Source organism: Penicillium canariense (genome assembly GCF_028826845.1).
Source record: "Penicillium canariense strain IBT 26290 chromosome Unknown utg000008l_segment0_segment0, whole genome shotgun sequence".
Lineage (NCBI taxonomy): Eukaryota > Fungi > Ascomycota > Eurotiomycetes > Eurotiales > Aspergillaceae > Penicillium > Penicillium canariense.
This window is the reverse complement of record NW_026622735.1, coordinates 81,547-97,822: the sequence shown is the minus strand read 5'-3', so window position 1 is coordinate 97,822 and position 16,276 is coordinate 81,547. Positions and strand designations below refer to the sequence as shown.

The 16,276-nt window shown below is 50.0% G+C and overlaps 5 protein-coding genes across 5 annotated transcripts; 3 read left to right on the top strand and 2 right to left on the bottom strand.

The window, feature by feature from the left end:
- Nucleotides 1-3,649: 3,649 nt before the first annotated feature.
- N7482_010067 (uncharacterized protein) lies at nt 3,650-6,074 on the bottom strand (the record flags this gene model as incomplete). The annotated part of the gene is made up of 8 exons (XM_056692191.1): nt 3,650-3,788; nt 3,853-3,944; nt 3,999-4,232; nt 4,290-4,548; nt 4,595-5,055; nt 5,105-5,333; nt 5,394-5,478; nt 5,531-6,074. 8 exons carry the CDS (start codon nt 6,072-6,074, stop codon nt 3,650-3,652), a joined length of 2,043 nt encoding a protein of 680 aa, XP_056538148.1.
- A 1,865-nt stretch (nt 6,075-7,939) lies between these two features.
- Nucleotides 7,940-10,345, bottom strand: N7482_010066 (uncharacterized protein; the record flags this gene model as incomplete). Its single annotated transcript, XM_056692190.1, has 7 exons — nt 7,940-9,305; nt 9,361-9,486; nt 9,534-9,704; nt 9,757-9,816; nt 9,867-9,977; nt 10,041-10,096; nt 10,154-10,345. The coding sequence occupies 7 exons, from the start codon at nt 10,343-10,345 to the stop codon at nt 7,940-7,942; spliced, it is 2,082 nt and encodes a 693-aa protein (XP_056538147.1).
- A 376-nt stretch (nt 10,346-10,721) lies between these two features.
- On the top strand, nt 10,722-12,122 carry N7482_010065 (uncharacterized protein; the record flags this gene model as incomplete). The annotated part of the gene is made up of 3 exons (XM_056692189.1): nt 10,722-10,985; nt 11,037-11,549; nt 11,610-12,122. The coding sequence occupies 3 exons, from the start codon at nt 10,722-10,724 to the stop codon at nt 12,120-12,122; spliced, it is 1,290 nt and encodes a 429-aa protein (XP_056538146.1).
- A 134-nt stretch (nt 12,123-12,256) lies between these two features.
- Nucleotides 12,257-13,892, top strand: N7482_010064 (uncharacterized protein; the record flags this gene model as incomplete). The annotated part of the gene is made up of 4 exons (XM_056692188.1): nt 12,257-12,785; nt 12,838-13,265; nt 13,343-13,836; nt 13,859-13,892. The coding sequence occupies 4 exons, from the start codon at nt 12,257-12,259 to the stop codon at nt 13,890-13,892; spliced, it is 1,485 nt and encodes a 494-aa protein (XP_056538145.1).
- A 528-nt stretch (nt 13,893-14,420) lies between these two features.
- On the top strand, nt 14,421-16,218 carry N7482_010063 (flavin-containing monooxygenase; the record flags this gene model as incomplete). The annotated part of the gene is made up of 2 exons (XM_056692187.1): nt 14,421-14,491; nt 14,547-16,218. 2 exons carry the CDS (start codon nt 14,421-14,423, stop codon nt 16,216-16,218), a joined length of 1,743 nt encoding a protein of 580 aa, XP_056538144.1.
- Between the last annotated feature and the right edge of the window lie 58 nt (nt 16,219-16,276).

The window sequence follows — 16,276 nt, the reverse complement described above, 5'->3', positions numbered from 1 at the left end:
AGCTTCCGCTACGTTATATTATTCTCCTAGAGGACGTAGATACTACTAGGGTAGGCCGTAGGGATAGTATCGATATAGACTAAGAAAATAAGTTAAAGTTAGTAGTTACCTTATCCGGACTTCTAAATATACTTAACGGTGTCTCTTCTTAAGAGGGCCGGGTACTTATTATAACTACGAATTATATCGAATATCTAGATAAAGTACTAATTCGGCCTAGCCGTTTAGATAAGAAAGTTTATTTCAAACTTACCGATTAGAATATTTCGACTTAGCTTTTCTATACGGTTTTTAAGTAGTTACCGAACTAAAAGCAATATAACAAGAAATTTAACTACGAGACGGTTAAGGGGCTTGCTCGCGATTTTACTAGTAAGCTACCCGAGTAAGTATTTAGCCCGGCAGAAGTTTTATTATTTCTTTTAGAGCGCAAGAAGTCGCCCTATAATACTATTTCTAGTATTAAGGGCTAGGTAGCGAAAGCAAAGTACTAAAAAAAAGAAGGAGGGAGAAGAGAGAAGGAGGGAGGAAATAAGGGGCCGGGTTAAGAAAGTCGTTCTAAGGATTAAATATTTAACACACTAATTAATTTATCTTTTAAGAGCTTTCATCATATATCTTAAGAATAGATCTCTACAAATTGTTTTTTACGACTAATAATAGAATACGCGATCGCCTATCTACGAAGCAATTCACGTTTACATACGTAGGCAATCTATTTAGTAGTTTAGCTATCTTAAATTTAGGGTATACTTCCTTCCCCCTCGTTATTTAAGCGTACGACTATAAATCTACTCGAATAAGGCGAAGCCCGGGCGCCGATAGCGTTACGTATAAGCAGCGGCTAGGCTATATAGAAATCTTTAAACGGGTTTTCCCGTAGTTACGCGATAACTACGTCTTATATTCCTAGACTTTAGTTTAAGGGTACGAGGGCGCTTTAACTATTTTATATCCTCTAAGTTAATGATAGTTAAACGGCTATCTAGGTCATCCTATAATATATTACGCTATTTACTATTACCGTAGATAACTCCGTATAATCAGAGTATAGCTAAAGCCTTCTCTCGCTCTTAGTAAAAGAACCTCGAGTTCTTATCGTTTATAATGTACTAAAGCCTCCTTCCCGACTAGCTAAGGATTATTATCTACTCTATTAGTTCGCTATAGTACTAATATAAAACTCGTAGCGTAAACGTTCCTAGATAGATAGGGATCTATAGTCCCTATAAGCTCCTAAGCTAGTAATAATTATCTACTTCCGCTTAAAAGCGATACTACTTTTCTACAGTCGTAGCTTTAATTATTACAGTATATCCGCGTAAAAAGAGGGTAGCTTTCATAAGGTAACCTATCCGACTACAGACGTATAGCTATTCAAACCTAAGGTCTCGATCTCGGGTAAGTTAACAATAAAGCTAGCGTATAAAATCCTGCGGCCCTAAGGAGTGATATAGATTACTATAGAGTTTCTAGTTAGGGCATTTCTTATCTAGTGGGTCTCGGTTAACTATCCCGCGGATGCAAGCAATAGTACAGTATAGTCGTATAGATTACCCGTCTTTTCGAGAAATCTGTTTATTGCCCCGTTCGGTTCGTGTCCTTTCGCTTCCCCTAGTTATTTTATAGTTGCTGCCTCGACCGCAGCTCGATCGGCTACGGGATGCTGCTGCGGTAGATGGCGAGTGCGATTCCCCCTCACTGCCGCTACCTTCAGTCGACGAGTGTTTCGGTGTAGATGCGCCTGGTTAACAACGAGCGCGAGAGCGCGTGTTGTGTACTTTCGGATCTCGTTTCCAGTGCGAGGGCCGATAACTTGTGATCAATAAGTTGGATGAAGAGGAGTACTTCATCTTCTGTTCTCAAATGATCACGTAGATGACATGACAAGCCTCAAAGTCTATATATGCCCCCAACCCAAGGCTTTACCTTTCATAATATTCATCTCACTACTCGCGACTCGAGTAGGCCTTGCCTGTAAGGCTTTTTGATATTGATGTCCTCTTCGTTCAAGCCCACCTTTCGAACCTTTCATCGATCCTCGACCAAGTCCCTTTCAAACCCTTACATCCTCTTGAACAATTCTTCCAAGCTCGGTCGCCTGAGACAACGATGAAAAATGCCCCTGAATATACAATTATTGGCCTTGAATTTGACCGTCTGAAAAACATCAGGGAAGATTTCTTTCAATGAAGACCTTGTGGCGTTTGTCGACAAGGCCCGTTCGTCACTTCAGTCACGAAAAAGCTTGAAACGACGAGATTGCTTCAAGTGATCTCTCTTTCATTACGCTGCCATGGGTGACTGTACAACTGAGGAATTGACGCCAAAATGATCATCTATGAGCCAGGAACAGCCGTCTTTTCTGGTCTCCACCCGTTATCTGGGACTCCCCCTGACCGCCGGGAGCACTGGCCCAACCTCGGGAAGGCCTTTTGCCACGCACTGTTGACATTCACCCACCCACGGGTACATATAAAGTGCTCACCTTTCACGCTGCCATGCCCCTTCATCCACACACCGTCATGGCACCCAGAATCTTTTCTAAACTATTCAAGGGCAAGAAAAAAGATGAACCCAAATTCACACTGAAAGAAAATTCTCCAGTCGCAATAGGAATTTCAGATTCTACCTGTGAGATCAATGGCGATATATTTAATCGATGGAAGCTTCCAATTCCACCACCAGAAGACCGCCTGCGCATGCTTGGTGCTCAAAGGCTCTATCCCCAACCGCAAAGTCCATTTTTCAGCCTCCCAGCTGAGATAAGGAGGCAGATATATCTTGAGCTTATGGGTGGTCGCCGAGTGCACATCCGGTATCTCTGGAAGGACCCGTCGCCATTTCGACCGCAGCCGAAACGTGGCGGGCCCCGCTGGGATTGGTGGCACATTGTTTGCGAACAATGTGATCGCTTCCCTGAGGACCCTGACATTGATTGCTGTCCAGACTGGAGTACTGAGGCGGGCCTCATGCAGAAAAGATCTAAAATTGGTGGCGTAGAGTTGTTAAGGAGCTGCCAAATTGGGTAAGTGGAAAATAATTCGATATCTGGACCGTGTCTCACATTTGGTGCAGCTATGAGGAAGCATCAGCAATTCTTTATGAGACAAATGTCTTCGCGATGAATAAGGCCATGGACACTCCGTTTCTTATGTCGCGACTCTTATCACCGCGCTGTGCATCTCTGATCACAGCTATGGACATCTCATTTTCTGTGGATATCTGTAGACCAGATCAATACGAGAGCGATTGGATGGCAACTTATGTGGCGCTCTTCAAGTTATTCGAGCAAAATTTTCATGGTGTGCATCAGCTACGCTTGGAACTTCGAGTCCTGTCCTGGGAGGTTTTGTCCGAGTTCTTCAACGATGAGAGGCTGAGAAAACTTCTTGCGCCACTTGAAAGACTTTCAAAAGGCCGCAAGTGGACTCGACTACAAGTTTGTGTTCCATATAATTGGCATGCTCAGTTCCAACAATTCAAAGCAACTATGCCCTGTCAAGCGGAGTGGGAGCTTACAGAGACTGTATGGACGGACCCCTTGGTGATGGAAAGACCCATGCTAGGGTGAATATATACTACCAATCAGATTATTTGAGGATTCATTCCTACCAGCTATCTTGACATTCTATCCCCCAATTCTTTTCTAGCTCTTGGATGTGACTGGTACTGGGGTTCCACTAGTGATTGTCGTGATTGGACCGGTAGTTCCGATGCACACAAAGACAGAAGCTTGTAATCCGGCGCAGTTGGTGCTCACGGCCTGGTTCCAATTATAAAAGTCACTGTGCATTGTTAGTAAGTCACCGGGCCGTATAATCCTGCAAATGAGAGCAACGGGTAACGTACGTTTGAGCAACACCTGCCTCAGATGCTATATCCGCACAACCTTCTCCGCTCTGCACGTCATAGAATCGAAGACACCCAGACACCATACCGGTCTAGAATCGTATAAGTACTCTGATTCAGCCATTGGGAAGAGGAAGAAGACTCACTTGGGTTGGGGTTGGGGTTACGGGAACAGGCGTGCCAGTAGTGATCGTAGTTGCGTATCCTGACACGCCAATGCAAACAAATACTCCCGATTGTAGACCTGAGCAGTCGCCATTGAGTGCAGGATTCCAAGAGTATAAGTCAGCAAGTGCCACGCCGGCCTCTTGCGCAATATCATAACAGTCGTTCCCATCTTCGACTTTGTAGAATCGAATACAGCCGCTGACCATTCCAGTCTGTGTAGATCACTCAGTCATGGACCGAAAGAGATAAAATGTACTATCGTTACATACCTGGACAGGAGATGGGCTGGCCCCAGCAGATGTGGCGGTCGCGGAAGTCTGAGCGGGTGTGGATGATGGCGGCGTAATAGTGCTCCCTGAAGAAATTGAGCTCGAGGTTGACGATGTGCTGGTATTGCTGGGAGCGGCAACACAGATATAGGTGTCTGCGGTCAATCCACTGCAATCGGGTCCAAGCGAAGGGTTCCAGGCCTCAAGATTAGTCACGGAGATTCCATTGGTACTGGCAATTGCAGTGCAATTATCATTCCTTTTATCATTAGCCTATAGCATCAAGGGATTAGAGGGTAACTTACGTTCCGACCAGCCAGTAGTCTGCGCAATCTGAAATTGTATCAGATGGCGTAGTTGGAGTTGGAAGGGCTGTCAAGGATGCCGTTCGAGTGGTGGGCGTGTCTGGAATAGCAACGCAATAATAATCGCCGATAACCAAACCGGAGCAATCAGACTGGACAGCGGGGTTCCAATTGAGGAAATCAGATTTGGAGAAAGTACCGAACTCTTCTGGGATCAGATCACAGTCATCACCATCGCTAGCCAGGTACCACGCTGTGCAGCTAGAGGTGATTCCCGTTTGCACGGGTGATGGCAGCACGGTGGTTGTTGATGGCATGGGTAAGGAAGTCCCGTTCCAGATACAGTAGTAGTAGCCCGACTGAATACCGGAACAGTCCGTGCCAACGGCAGGATTCCACTCAATGAATTGATCTTCGGTCAAAAAGCCTTCAGAGGAAACGATACCAGCGCAGGTATCGGTCTGTGATCTGTTAGTTTCAACCTTATGAGGCTAAAGGTATCAGACCTACCTCGTCTGCGATATAATAGTCCTGGCAACCAGTGGCAATGCCGCTTTGAGTAGGGCTGGGGAGAAAATCTGTATCTGTTGCTACAGGGACAGTGTATGTCCACGTCGGGTACCAGGCTGCGGTTGTCCCATTGTCATAGTTTGAGACTTGGGGTTTGATGCCGACACAGTACCAGTATCCGAAATATATACTCGTGCAGTTTTCGCCAACAGCTGGATTCCAGTCCAGACTGCAAATTTGATCTTAGTCTTTGGTCTAACATTTCACTTCTCATTGGGACATCACTCACAAATCTTCTTGATCCATCCACGTGGAGTACCTGAACACAATACTCTTACAAGTATCGCCTTGCTTTGCCTGATACCAATTATCACCTCAAAATCAGGTCAGTTGTGAACAATCAAAACTTAATAAGAGAGGACTAACAGTAAGAAGGTTGGCCGATCTGCGTTTGAGAAGGTGGCCAAGTAGAGTTCGTAATGGTGACAGGGTTCGTCGTCGTGTTGTAAGAAAGAGTAGAGTAAGGCGTCGCAGATGTGGAATTCGCCGTGATTGTGCCGGTGGAGATCACGGTGGAGCTTCCAATTGAGCTCGTAGATGCTGTAGAGCTCGCGGCCGTGCTGGGGGTTGTTGATGTTGATACCGCTTGGCCAACCCCGACACAGTATGAAACCCCGATTTCCACTACACACGAGTCACCTACAGCAGTATTCCAAGCCTGAAATTGGGCCTGTGTAATACCAAAAGCCTGGGAGATGCTCCAGCAAGAATCTCCCGAGACGACATCGTACCATTGATTGCAATTGCTAATCGTGCCTGTCAATGTTGGTTTGTCTGGGCTCGACAATGCTGAAACACTGTCTGTTGTTGTCGTGGCACGTCTGTGAAGAAACCCATGATCATGGCCATGGGCTTGTGCCAGATGTGCCCTAGCCGTAGCAAAAACCAAAATAGCGAGGTCAATTTTCATAGTGACGAATTTGATGTCCCCTGAGAGGGTTCCGAGGATGATACCTCAAGTAATGAGAAAAAAAGAAAAAAAAAGGGAAATGAGCTTTACCCCATCGTTCAAGCACTTCACTGCTTGCATGAGCCTCGCCCTTTCTGTTAGCATCCGATTTCGGGGCCTTCATAACGATTTCTCATGCCCGGCCGATAGGGTGACCTTGCCCTCCTGAATTGTTTGTAAAAAGCCCTCAAGCCAGATCGTGCTTAGCAGGCCCACTCAAAATGGCTTGTCATGCAGGGGCCCAATTAGGGCCCACTTTTAATTCCACCCGGCAATGTCAGAGGCTCGGCACTCAATCGTGGTGTCGGGCTTTCTGACTTAGTCTCGCCGCCTGATGAGGTATGATATCATTGGGTGTTATTTTTATCATCCAAGGAAGTGGATCTATGCTGCTGAAGTTACCGCAGTGGCCTCCCATTGGTCAAGTTAGCGCATCGCCAGTCAGACTGGAGGCATTTAAGTAGTTGGGAGAGTTGAACGGAATTTCTGAACCATTCCCGCAATTCAACTCGAATCAACCACAACAATGGCTGTACCAGATCTCTCGCTTATCTATGCCCGAAATCGTGGAATGGTGACCGGGAGTGGCGGTGGCGGCGGTGATCCGTGGACGTAGCGGGAACATGTTCTGTGCAGTGTAGGAGCTTGCGGGGCATAGCAGCAAATAAGGCCGCCTATGGCACACCATGATGATCCGATATAGAAAACGGTTGGCTATTCTGATGGCTCTCATTCGCCATCATGTTGACTATTCCCTGCTGATGACCGTGAGTCAATGCTGAAAGGGCAATGGTTACTTCAGTTGATTTTGAGAGGAAGAGGAAACGCAATTTAAGGTTGGGGCATTCTAAATGACAGCACCCGTTATGTTTTTACACGCCTATTAACTGTAATGTATTTCCTAGCCCACCCAAGGCTGGGCTAAGAGTAAAATGGCTTTACGCCCCCAGATATCCGGCAGTTTCCCCCATATAGGCGTCGACGCGGCGCTGGCGAGCTGGTACGCGGAGCTGGTCCAGACATAACTCCGTCCAGAGTGGAATGTGGACACAATTGTTCGGATTGCAGTGGTAGCAATGGCGAAGTCTAGTGCAGCGAGGAAGAGACAAAGGTGCAATCTAGTTTTCAGTACCAGACTTGACATCTTCTGTCATGCATGGCGAACAAGGAGTCAGAACAGGGCACCACTCAGCCGGAATTTATTTTGACGACTGCCACCAGATGTGTGGCCTATAGTTCGGCTAATGGGAATGAATGGGGAAATCTCTGGATGAAGTTCTGTAATTGACGTGTTTTGGCAATGAAGAAAAAAGTTGTGGATGACTGTATTTAGTAATTGTGGAAAGGAGGTGAGGGGTACTTGGTCTGCGTTAGTTCCTAGGATGTTGGAAGGGGCTGCCTTGGATGATGACATTTCCGGATCAGTTAGCCCAGAGACACAGATGTCTAAGGCACTATGAACATAGATGTTGAATTCAGATCATGCTAAGGAGAGGAAGAGTAAAGGTGTGACTGTTGATTTGGATGTGCTGAACAAAACTGGCGGTGTGCTTGATAGACGTCTCAGCCGGAAATACACACATCATCGACTGGAGATCGATAAGGTTTGTCAACAATCGCAGTGAATCGATTGGACGACAATGGTGGATATGCGAGACACGTTCAGATCTGACAGAAATACAATGAACTTATAATAGTGGGTTGTTTTTCAACATCTGTCATGTGCTCAGAATCCAGAAAAATTCATGATCAAGTGTATGAAAATGTATTTATATAGACAAGATGGCAACTGTATACCACTATGACAATGGATATGCAACCCTAGACTAAGAATGGCTGATAAATGACAACAGACCATCCTTATCATGTTGGCTGACCATAGGCCCGGATGCTAATGGACTATAGTTGATCGTGATCGCTTGCCTCTCCTTTCTCCATCTTCCGAGTCGGACAACAGCCCAAACCACTATACAGGATGCTACGATTGCAGCCCCAAACAGCCACGCAGAAAATTGGCTGACTAGCCAGTGAATGGCCTGCTGGACGAAAGTTTTCTGCTGGTCATTCTTCTCTTCCACACGGAATCCATGAGAGCCGAGGGCATACTCATCCGGTACTTCTGGCCACTTGTCCACTCCGTCCAGAATGGCCATGGCCATGCCATTGTCGAGATGCATCTCAAAGTGACAGTGCAGCAACCACGCTCCCGGAGAAGTCACCTGGTACCGCAGGACCACCCACATCGTTCCTGTAAATTCTGTTAGGAAGGTATCACGGTAGGGCGGGTTGACCAGATTGAAGTTCTCTGGGTGATCAGCGACGGCTTCAGCGACGGAGGAGTAGTTCCAGAGTCCCTGACCAGAACCCAGTCGCCAGAACTTATTGGCGTGCTTGTGCACGGCGTGCGGGAAGTCAACCGGCCAGAGCGGCGAGTGACCCACCTGGAGGACGATATCCTGCCAGGTCCCATTTCGAGTGCGGATGATCAGATCATCATCGCGAGCCTCCGGAGAGTTGACGTTGTAAAGCAGAGGTTGGTACGCCGACCGGTCCGAGGGGTACTTCTTGTTGCCGCTCAAAGTGAATTCCCAGGTCGAATTGGCCTTGCCGAGGTACAGGACGTGCATTGCGTCGCCATCGCCGGTGAAGGGGACCTTGGGCGGCCAGGGCGGCAGATCAAGTTTGTCCAGAAAGACGATGCCGTCACGTGTCGGCCAGGCGTTGTAGCCGAAATAGGGCTGCGAGATTGTCGTGACGCCGAACCGATCAGGAGGCCGGCGAGCGTCCGGGCCACCGTTCTTGTACCGTAAAATCCCAAAAGCTGTGATCATCTGTGAGTAGCCACCGTCAGGCACGCGGATGGAGTAGTCCATTGGTTTCTTGTCGAGCCGGACCAGAGCCGAGTATCGCTCCCCGGCCCAAATTAGGAACGTATCTGCACGGCGTGGTTCGATGTAATGACCATCAACCTCGTAGATCCACATCTCATGCTCGTCTATCGTTGGCTGCAGGGTTTTGAACGTCGAGCCTCCAATCCAGTTGATACTGACCCATCGATCGCGGGCATCAACCTCGATGATTTCCGTAGGACCGGTGTAGGGAACGCAGCCCTCTTGTAACCCTGGAGGAATGGCAGAGACGTTGCCGTCCTTAAGCCAAGGGCCTTCAGTCGAAGGAACGAATGGGAAACAGCTGTGATTGTCAATATTGCTCTTCTCGATCTGAGAGAGACGAAGCATGGACATACCCCTTGTCAGTGATGGTATCATTTGGCCAGCTTTTGAGCATAAACGGAATTTGCTTGTCAATGAGCCACTGATGGCCCGGACAATACACGCTCCCCTTTCCGTTGATCAAAATGCTATCGACACAGCTGGAATGGTCAGCGTCTGGACTAAAGAAAAGGAATCCTGCTCGTACAATATCTGGAGATGGCTGTTTGCGTCAGCCTCTTTGTATTGGGATGAGTTGTAGTAATCCCAGTCCGAGAGCATGATAATCCGGGGATCATTGGCAGCGCGTTCCATGGATTGGATCTCAACTGGATCTTCGCTGATCAGCGCCCATGGTCCTGGAGTTCCTGGCTTCCGCCTTGAGTGCGTTAGTATTGATTATCGCAGAGCAATAAGCACATGGAGATTACCGAATAAAGAGCGCGCCGTAGAGACCATCCAACAAGGTGGCTCGCGAATGAGAATGGTACCTGAATCGATTAGTCCGAAGTTTGCGTTTGGGAAAGCACTTAGTACAGACCAGTATTGACCGGGAGGATATGCAGTGAAGCGATAGACATAGCTCTCGCCGGGCTCAATAGGCTTTTGACTCAGACCGGGAACGCCATCGGACCACGGGGTGTCTTGCATCCTGTCCAGTTGTCATCAGACCTCATGTTGCTTTGTAGAATATCCCAGAGCAGTCAAGGCTTACAGAATTCCATGCCAATGGATGGTGGTATTCTGGTGCATGTGATTGTGGACGACGATCTGCAGGACTATAAGCCTTCATATTCCCCATTTTTTCTGGACCGATAAAGACCGTACTTCTACATCATCGCCCTCGTCAAAAACCAAAGTAGGCGACGGAAACTGGCCATTTGTCCGGATCATATGGCGACTTTGGCCATTGGGGGCACCTTCTTCCCAGGTCAGAGTCAGTTCGCGTTTGACATGTGCCGCAAATGCAGTGAGCACATGGCTCAAGAACAGGAACAGTATTGTAAAACGACGGTCCATGCCGAAGCGTAGAACGATCAAAAAGAAGGAAAGAGCCGAGGAGCAAAATCGGATGCGCTCAGCACCACAAGAAGCACAGTGGGAGAGGCAGTCATTAACTGCTCGGGCTCGCGTCTGCAGGAGATGAACCAGGAAAAGTCACTGGTCAATATACTTAAACTTATTTGATTTTACGATTACCTGGATACTCCCAAATGTGATTGGATTGAAATGAACCTCTTACATTGTATCTTCGGGGACCGAAGCGCCCTTCGGGATAAGCCGAGGGACAATCTCCCGACGCTGCGGCAGGTTTCAGTTTGTGCATTTAATGATAGACTCAGCTAGGACCTGTAAACCAAATTACAACTATAGTGATATGACTGAAGCTTCGACCATGACGAAAACACCACAAGCCCCTGCCCTCGAGGTCTTCGCTGACCAGATCAGTGCGGTGGCCAAAGTCATCACAGCCTTCTGTACCTCCACGGGCCATCCACATCCTTCCTTTGAGGATACAGGACTCAGTGGCCTCGATACACTACCCTCATCTGCGCCTGCTGAGGTTCAAGAGGCTCGACAGGTCATTCTCGAGAGTGCCTATCGACTCCAACAGCTCATCATCGAGCCAAACCAGTACCTGGCCCGATTAGCAGTCTACGTGGGTGTACAGACAATGTCAAACAACAAATGAAATGCTAAAAGTAGATAGCCTCAACATCTTGCCGCCATCCAATGGCTCTGCCACTTCAAGATCCCCTCGCTCGTCCCGCATGAGGGCACCATGTCGTACACCGATCTCGCGGCCGCGGCCCACGTACCACCCCACCAGCTCAAGAGCATCACCCGCATGGCTATCACGGGAAATTTCCTTCAGGAGCCGGTCTTTAACCAAGTTGCGCACAGCAAGATATCCGCGCGTTTCGTTTCAAACCCCTCTCTGTGCGACTGGGCGCTGTTCCTGGCTGAGGACTCGGCACCGATGGCGCCCAAGCTCGTCGAAGCGACGCAACGATGGGGCGAGACAACCAAGAAGACGGAGACTGCGTTTAATCTGTCCCTCAATACGGATCTTTCTTTTTTCGACTATCTGTCGAGCTCTCCGGAGTTTACCCAGCGGTTTTCTGGGTACATGAAGAACGTGGCCAAGGGCGAGGGTACAAACCTTAAGCACTTGGTTCAGGGATACGACTGGGCGAGTTTGGGTAATGCCACTGTGGTGGATGTACGATAATATGTCATATCGCCCTGAATTTTTGCATTTTCCTGACTTGTTGCCCAATAGGTTGGTGGCTCCAGCGGCCACGCCAGCATTGCTCTCGCCGAAACCTACCCGCTGCTGAGATTCATCATCCAAGACCTTCCCATGGTCATTGAAACTTCTCAGTCTCAGGTCCCTGACGCCATGCGCTCGCGAATTACGTTCCAGAGCCACGATTTCTTCACCCCGCAGCCCGTGCGCAACGCAGATGTGTACCTGCTCCGCATGATCCTGCACGACTGGCCGCGCGGAGAAGCCCAAAAAATCCTGTCTCACCTGGCTGCTGCCCTTCAGCCTGGCGCCCGCATTCTTGTGATGGACACTGTTCTTCCTAACCCCGGTACTGTACCGATTAGCGAGGAGGCGCTGCTGCGTGTGCGGGATATGACGATGATGCAGACTTTCAACAGCCATGAGCGGGGGATGGACGAGTGGGAGGAATTGGTCCAAGCGGCAGACTCGACCTTGAACATAAGCCGCGCTATTCAGCCTGTGGGTAGTGCGATGACAATCTTGGAGGTTGGGCGGAACCAGTAGCGATAGCCTCGGGTTGAGCATCTTCGGTCCCCGAAGGACGGACTAAGGCACATGTTACTTAAGCAACCAATTCTGTCTGAATCATATCCAGAAACTCTCTTGGGCGCAGTATTGAACATAGAATCAACGCCAGAATGCTCTCCATCAAGCAAATAATCCTAGGTATCGCCTCTATCTATCCCTTTCCTGGGTCTAACACTCTATCCCCTGTCACGGTACTCGACCGCGACTCCAACATCACCTACAACGGCATCCGCACCAGCTCGTCTGTCGAGGAATTTTTCAATATCCAGTATGCCCACGACACGAGCGGAAACCATCGCTTTTCGCCCCCAAGAACCTATACACCCTACGCGAACAGCATCATCAACGCCACCTTCCCGGGAGCCGCATGTCCTCAGCCGCACATCCCCCTCCCCGCGGACCCATACACAGTCCTCGCCAATGTCTCAGAAGACTGTTTGACTCTCCGCATTGCTCGACCTGCAGGCACAGGCGAGACGCAAAATACGGAAAAGCTCCCCGTGATGGTCTTTATCTATGGCGGCGGCAGTACCCTGGGAACCATCTATGACGGCTCCTACGACCCAGTAGGACTCATCAGACGAGCCGTTGATCTTGGGACGCCGGTGGTGTATGTAGCTATGAATTATCGATTGAATTGTACATCTTTGCCACCTTATCCGTGCGATCTGCAATTACTGACTGTCACTAGTGTTCGGCTTCGCGGATTTCCCAGCTTTACGCGCGTCCAACTCGACCAACATTGGTCTGCAGGATCAGCGCCTCGCGCTTGACTGGGTCAGGAGAAACATTGCGTGGTTTGGCGGCGATCCAGACAATGTGACGCTGTTTGGGGAGGACGCGGGTGCGGTGTTTGCGAGCCTGCATATGCTGGCATCTTCGGATGACGAGAGACTACCAGTCCATCGGGTCATTGCCCAGAGTGGTGCGCTTACCTCTCTTCCTGGTGTGGCCGGACATATCAGCGCGAGTAATTCCCTGGCCGTTGCAAGGAAGATCGGCTGTCTTGATTCATCTGGGAGTGCTGGGGAAGAAATGAATGCCACCAGCGTGATAGAGTGTCTGCGAGAACAACCCTTGGAGCTGCTGGTGAACAAGACATTCGAGGTGGCATACAAAGTGAGTCCGGGAGATGGTTTCGGGGCCTTGTGAGTTACCCCGACCTACAAACAGAAATGGTGAATTAGACTAACCAGCGCTATAGCATACCTACAGTTGACGGCACGATGCTGCCTTCAGCACCCTCAGCGTTAATGTCAACTGGCCGCCTCCGGAATAAGAGCATTCCACTGATCATCGGCTGGAATCACGACGAGGCGTCTCTCCACGTCCCAACAAGCATAAAGACTCAATGGGACATCTCAAATCTCCTAGCAGGCAATTATCCGTCTCTCAACGCGTCGAGTATTGCAGACTTGCTCGCCCTTTACCCGGAGTCCGACTATCAAGTCCAAAATGAGGAGAAGGGAGCACAAATGACCCCGGCCTGGCATGCCGCATCGGCCCTCGTGCGTGATCTGACAGTAACCTGCCCCTCGCTTTACCAAGCCTCGTCGTTATTCCAGCACACCCGTACCTCAGTAGAGGAACCGGAGATCTATCTGTATGAACTCCAACAGACACCCTTCGGGGCGGCTCTCGCCCAACAGGGAAAAGCGTACCTGGGCGTCGTTCACTTCTCAGACGTACCGTATGTTTTCAACAACCTGCAGAGTAGATACTACATCTCCGACCCGGTCGAATTAGCGCTCGCAGCTGGGGTGAGTGGAAGCTGGGCTGAATTCGCGTCCGGACAGCGACCGGGGAGCAAGAGGACCTTGGGAGAGTGGGAGGCTGTATTTTCCTCAGCCGATAGGCTGCCAAGTCTAGAAACAGCGAGATACAGAGCGATTGGAGGGAAAAATGACGGGATGCGACAGGTTGGAAAGAAGCTAGCACGGAGGTGTGAGACGATCAACCGATTGGTGGGGCAATTGAAGACCTGACGAATCGGGGTACCTAGACTGCTGTAGATGCAGCTGCCTGTAAGTCGCGGACTTGCTAGCCTAGTTTAATTAATGAACCTATTTTAAAGGGTGTTATTGGCCCAGACGGATACCGAGCGTACCTGAGTCTCTTCGTTGTCCGAGCGGTCGATGTCATTGGCCATGTCGGGTCAACGCTCATTGGTCGTGAATTGCTTTGTTTGAAGGATATCAGAATGGAAACAAGCATTCCAAAACGAGAGACCTTTCCGCCCGTATAGCCAACCTATTCTCGATACTAAGCGTCATAATGGCGAGTACACAGCACGTAGACGTCGTCGTCGTTGGAGCTGGCTTCGGAGGGCTATGGATAACTCATAGGTACGCCACTCCAATGGCATGAAGGACGTCCACCAGCGCATACTGACGTGTACAGACTTCGAAATGCCGGGCTGAATGTCCTCTGTGTCGAAAAAGCACCCCAGGCCGGTGGCGTCTGGTACTGGAACTGCTATCCGGGGGCTCGAGTCGACAGTCGATACCCCGTTTACCAGTATACCGATCCGGAGCTCTGCCAGGACTGGACCTGGAGCGAGTTATTGCCTGGATACGAGGAGCTCCGGCGGTACATCGCGTACGTGCTAGACAAGTGGCAGCTGCACAAACACATCCAGTACAACACAACAGTGACAGGGGCGCAATTCGACGAGTCCACTCACCAGTGGACTGTTGAGTGCGTTGGGACGGATGGCTCCTGCGCCGAGATCCTTACTCGCTGGTTCATCCTCGCTCTCGGCTTTGCCACCAAGCCATATATCCCCGATATTCCAGGTCTGAACGCCTTCGCTGGTCCGAGTTTCCACTCCGCCGCGTGGCCCCAGGATGGGATCGATCTGGATGGTAAGAGGGTGGCCGTTGTGGGCACCGGAGCCAGCGCAGTCCAGATCATCCAGACTATTGCCGAGAAGGTAGGCCATTTGACCGTCTACCAGCGCACCCCGTGCACTGCAGTCCCGGCCCGGCAGCGCCCTCTCAGCGCCAAGGAACAGCAGCAGCTAAAACACAGCGGCGAGTTGGCTACCCTGCTGCGACGGGCCAAGTACGAAAAGTTCGGTGGACAGGACGTTGGGTTCGTCCCGCGTCGGTGGCACAAGGATAACGAACAGCAGCGGCGGGAGGTGTTCGAGGCGGCCTGGGAAAAGGGCGGTTTCCACCCTTTACTGTCGACATACTTTGACGTCTTCGTGGATGAGGAGGCCAATAGGGCAGCATGGCGGTTCTGGGCTGAGAAGACCCGCGAACGGATCAAGGACCCGAGATACAAAGATTTGCTTGCCCCCCTGGAGGCAGTGCATTTATTCGGGGGAAAGCGCACGCCGTTCGAGATCAACTATTATGAAGCTTTCAACCGAGAGAACGTCGAATTGATCGACAGCAGGGCGTCCCCGATTGTCGAGTTCACCGAGGACGGCATTGTCACACAGGAGGAGGGCCTCAAACGGTTCGACGTGATTGTGCTCGCAACAGGATTCGACACCAACACAGGAGCATTGACCGCAATCTCCATCCGGGACACGGAAGGAAGAACGCTCAAGGACCGCTGGCAGGATCCAGAAACAGGAGTGAGGACCAATCTGGGTCTGTCCACCAGCAAGTTCCCCAACATGTTCTTTTTCTATGGACCTCAGGCGCCGACAGCGTTTTCCAACGGGCCGGCTTGCATCGAGCTGCAGGGGGAATTTGTCGAACGACTCATCCTGGACATGACAGCCAGAGGAATAACAAGAGTTGAAAATACGGTGGATGCAGAGACGGAGTGGAAGGACTTGACACAGCGGCTGTGGGACCGTTTTGTTTTCTCGTCGACGTCTTCGTCGTACTATATCGGGGCGAATATTCCGGGCAAGAAGCGCGAGCCATTGAACTGGTTCGGAGGGTTCCCCAGCTACCACCAGGCGCTGACCGGCTGTCGTGAGAATGATTACCAGGGTTACAAAACGGCCTCTCTCATGGAGAAGATGGAGTCTGCCCCTGCTCCGCTGGAGGTTAAGGCTCCCACTGTTGTCGAAACGCCTGTCTTGGCGACGTTGCCAGTCGTAGCTAAATAATTTCTACCGATAGTTCCATAGGAGTATAGGCTGAATGACTTTCAAATACACGATGTAA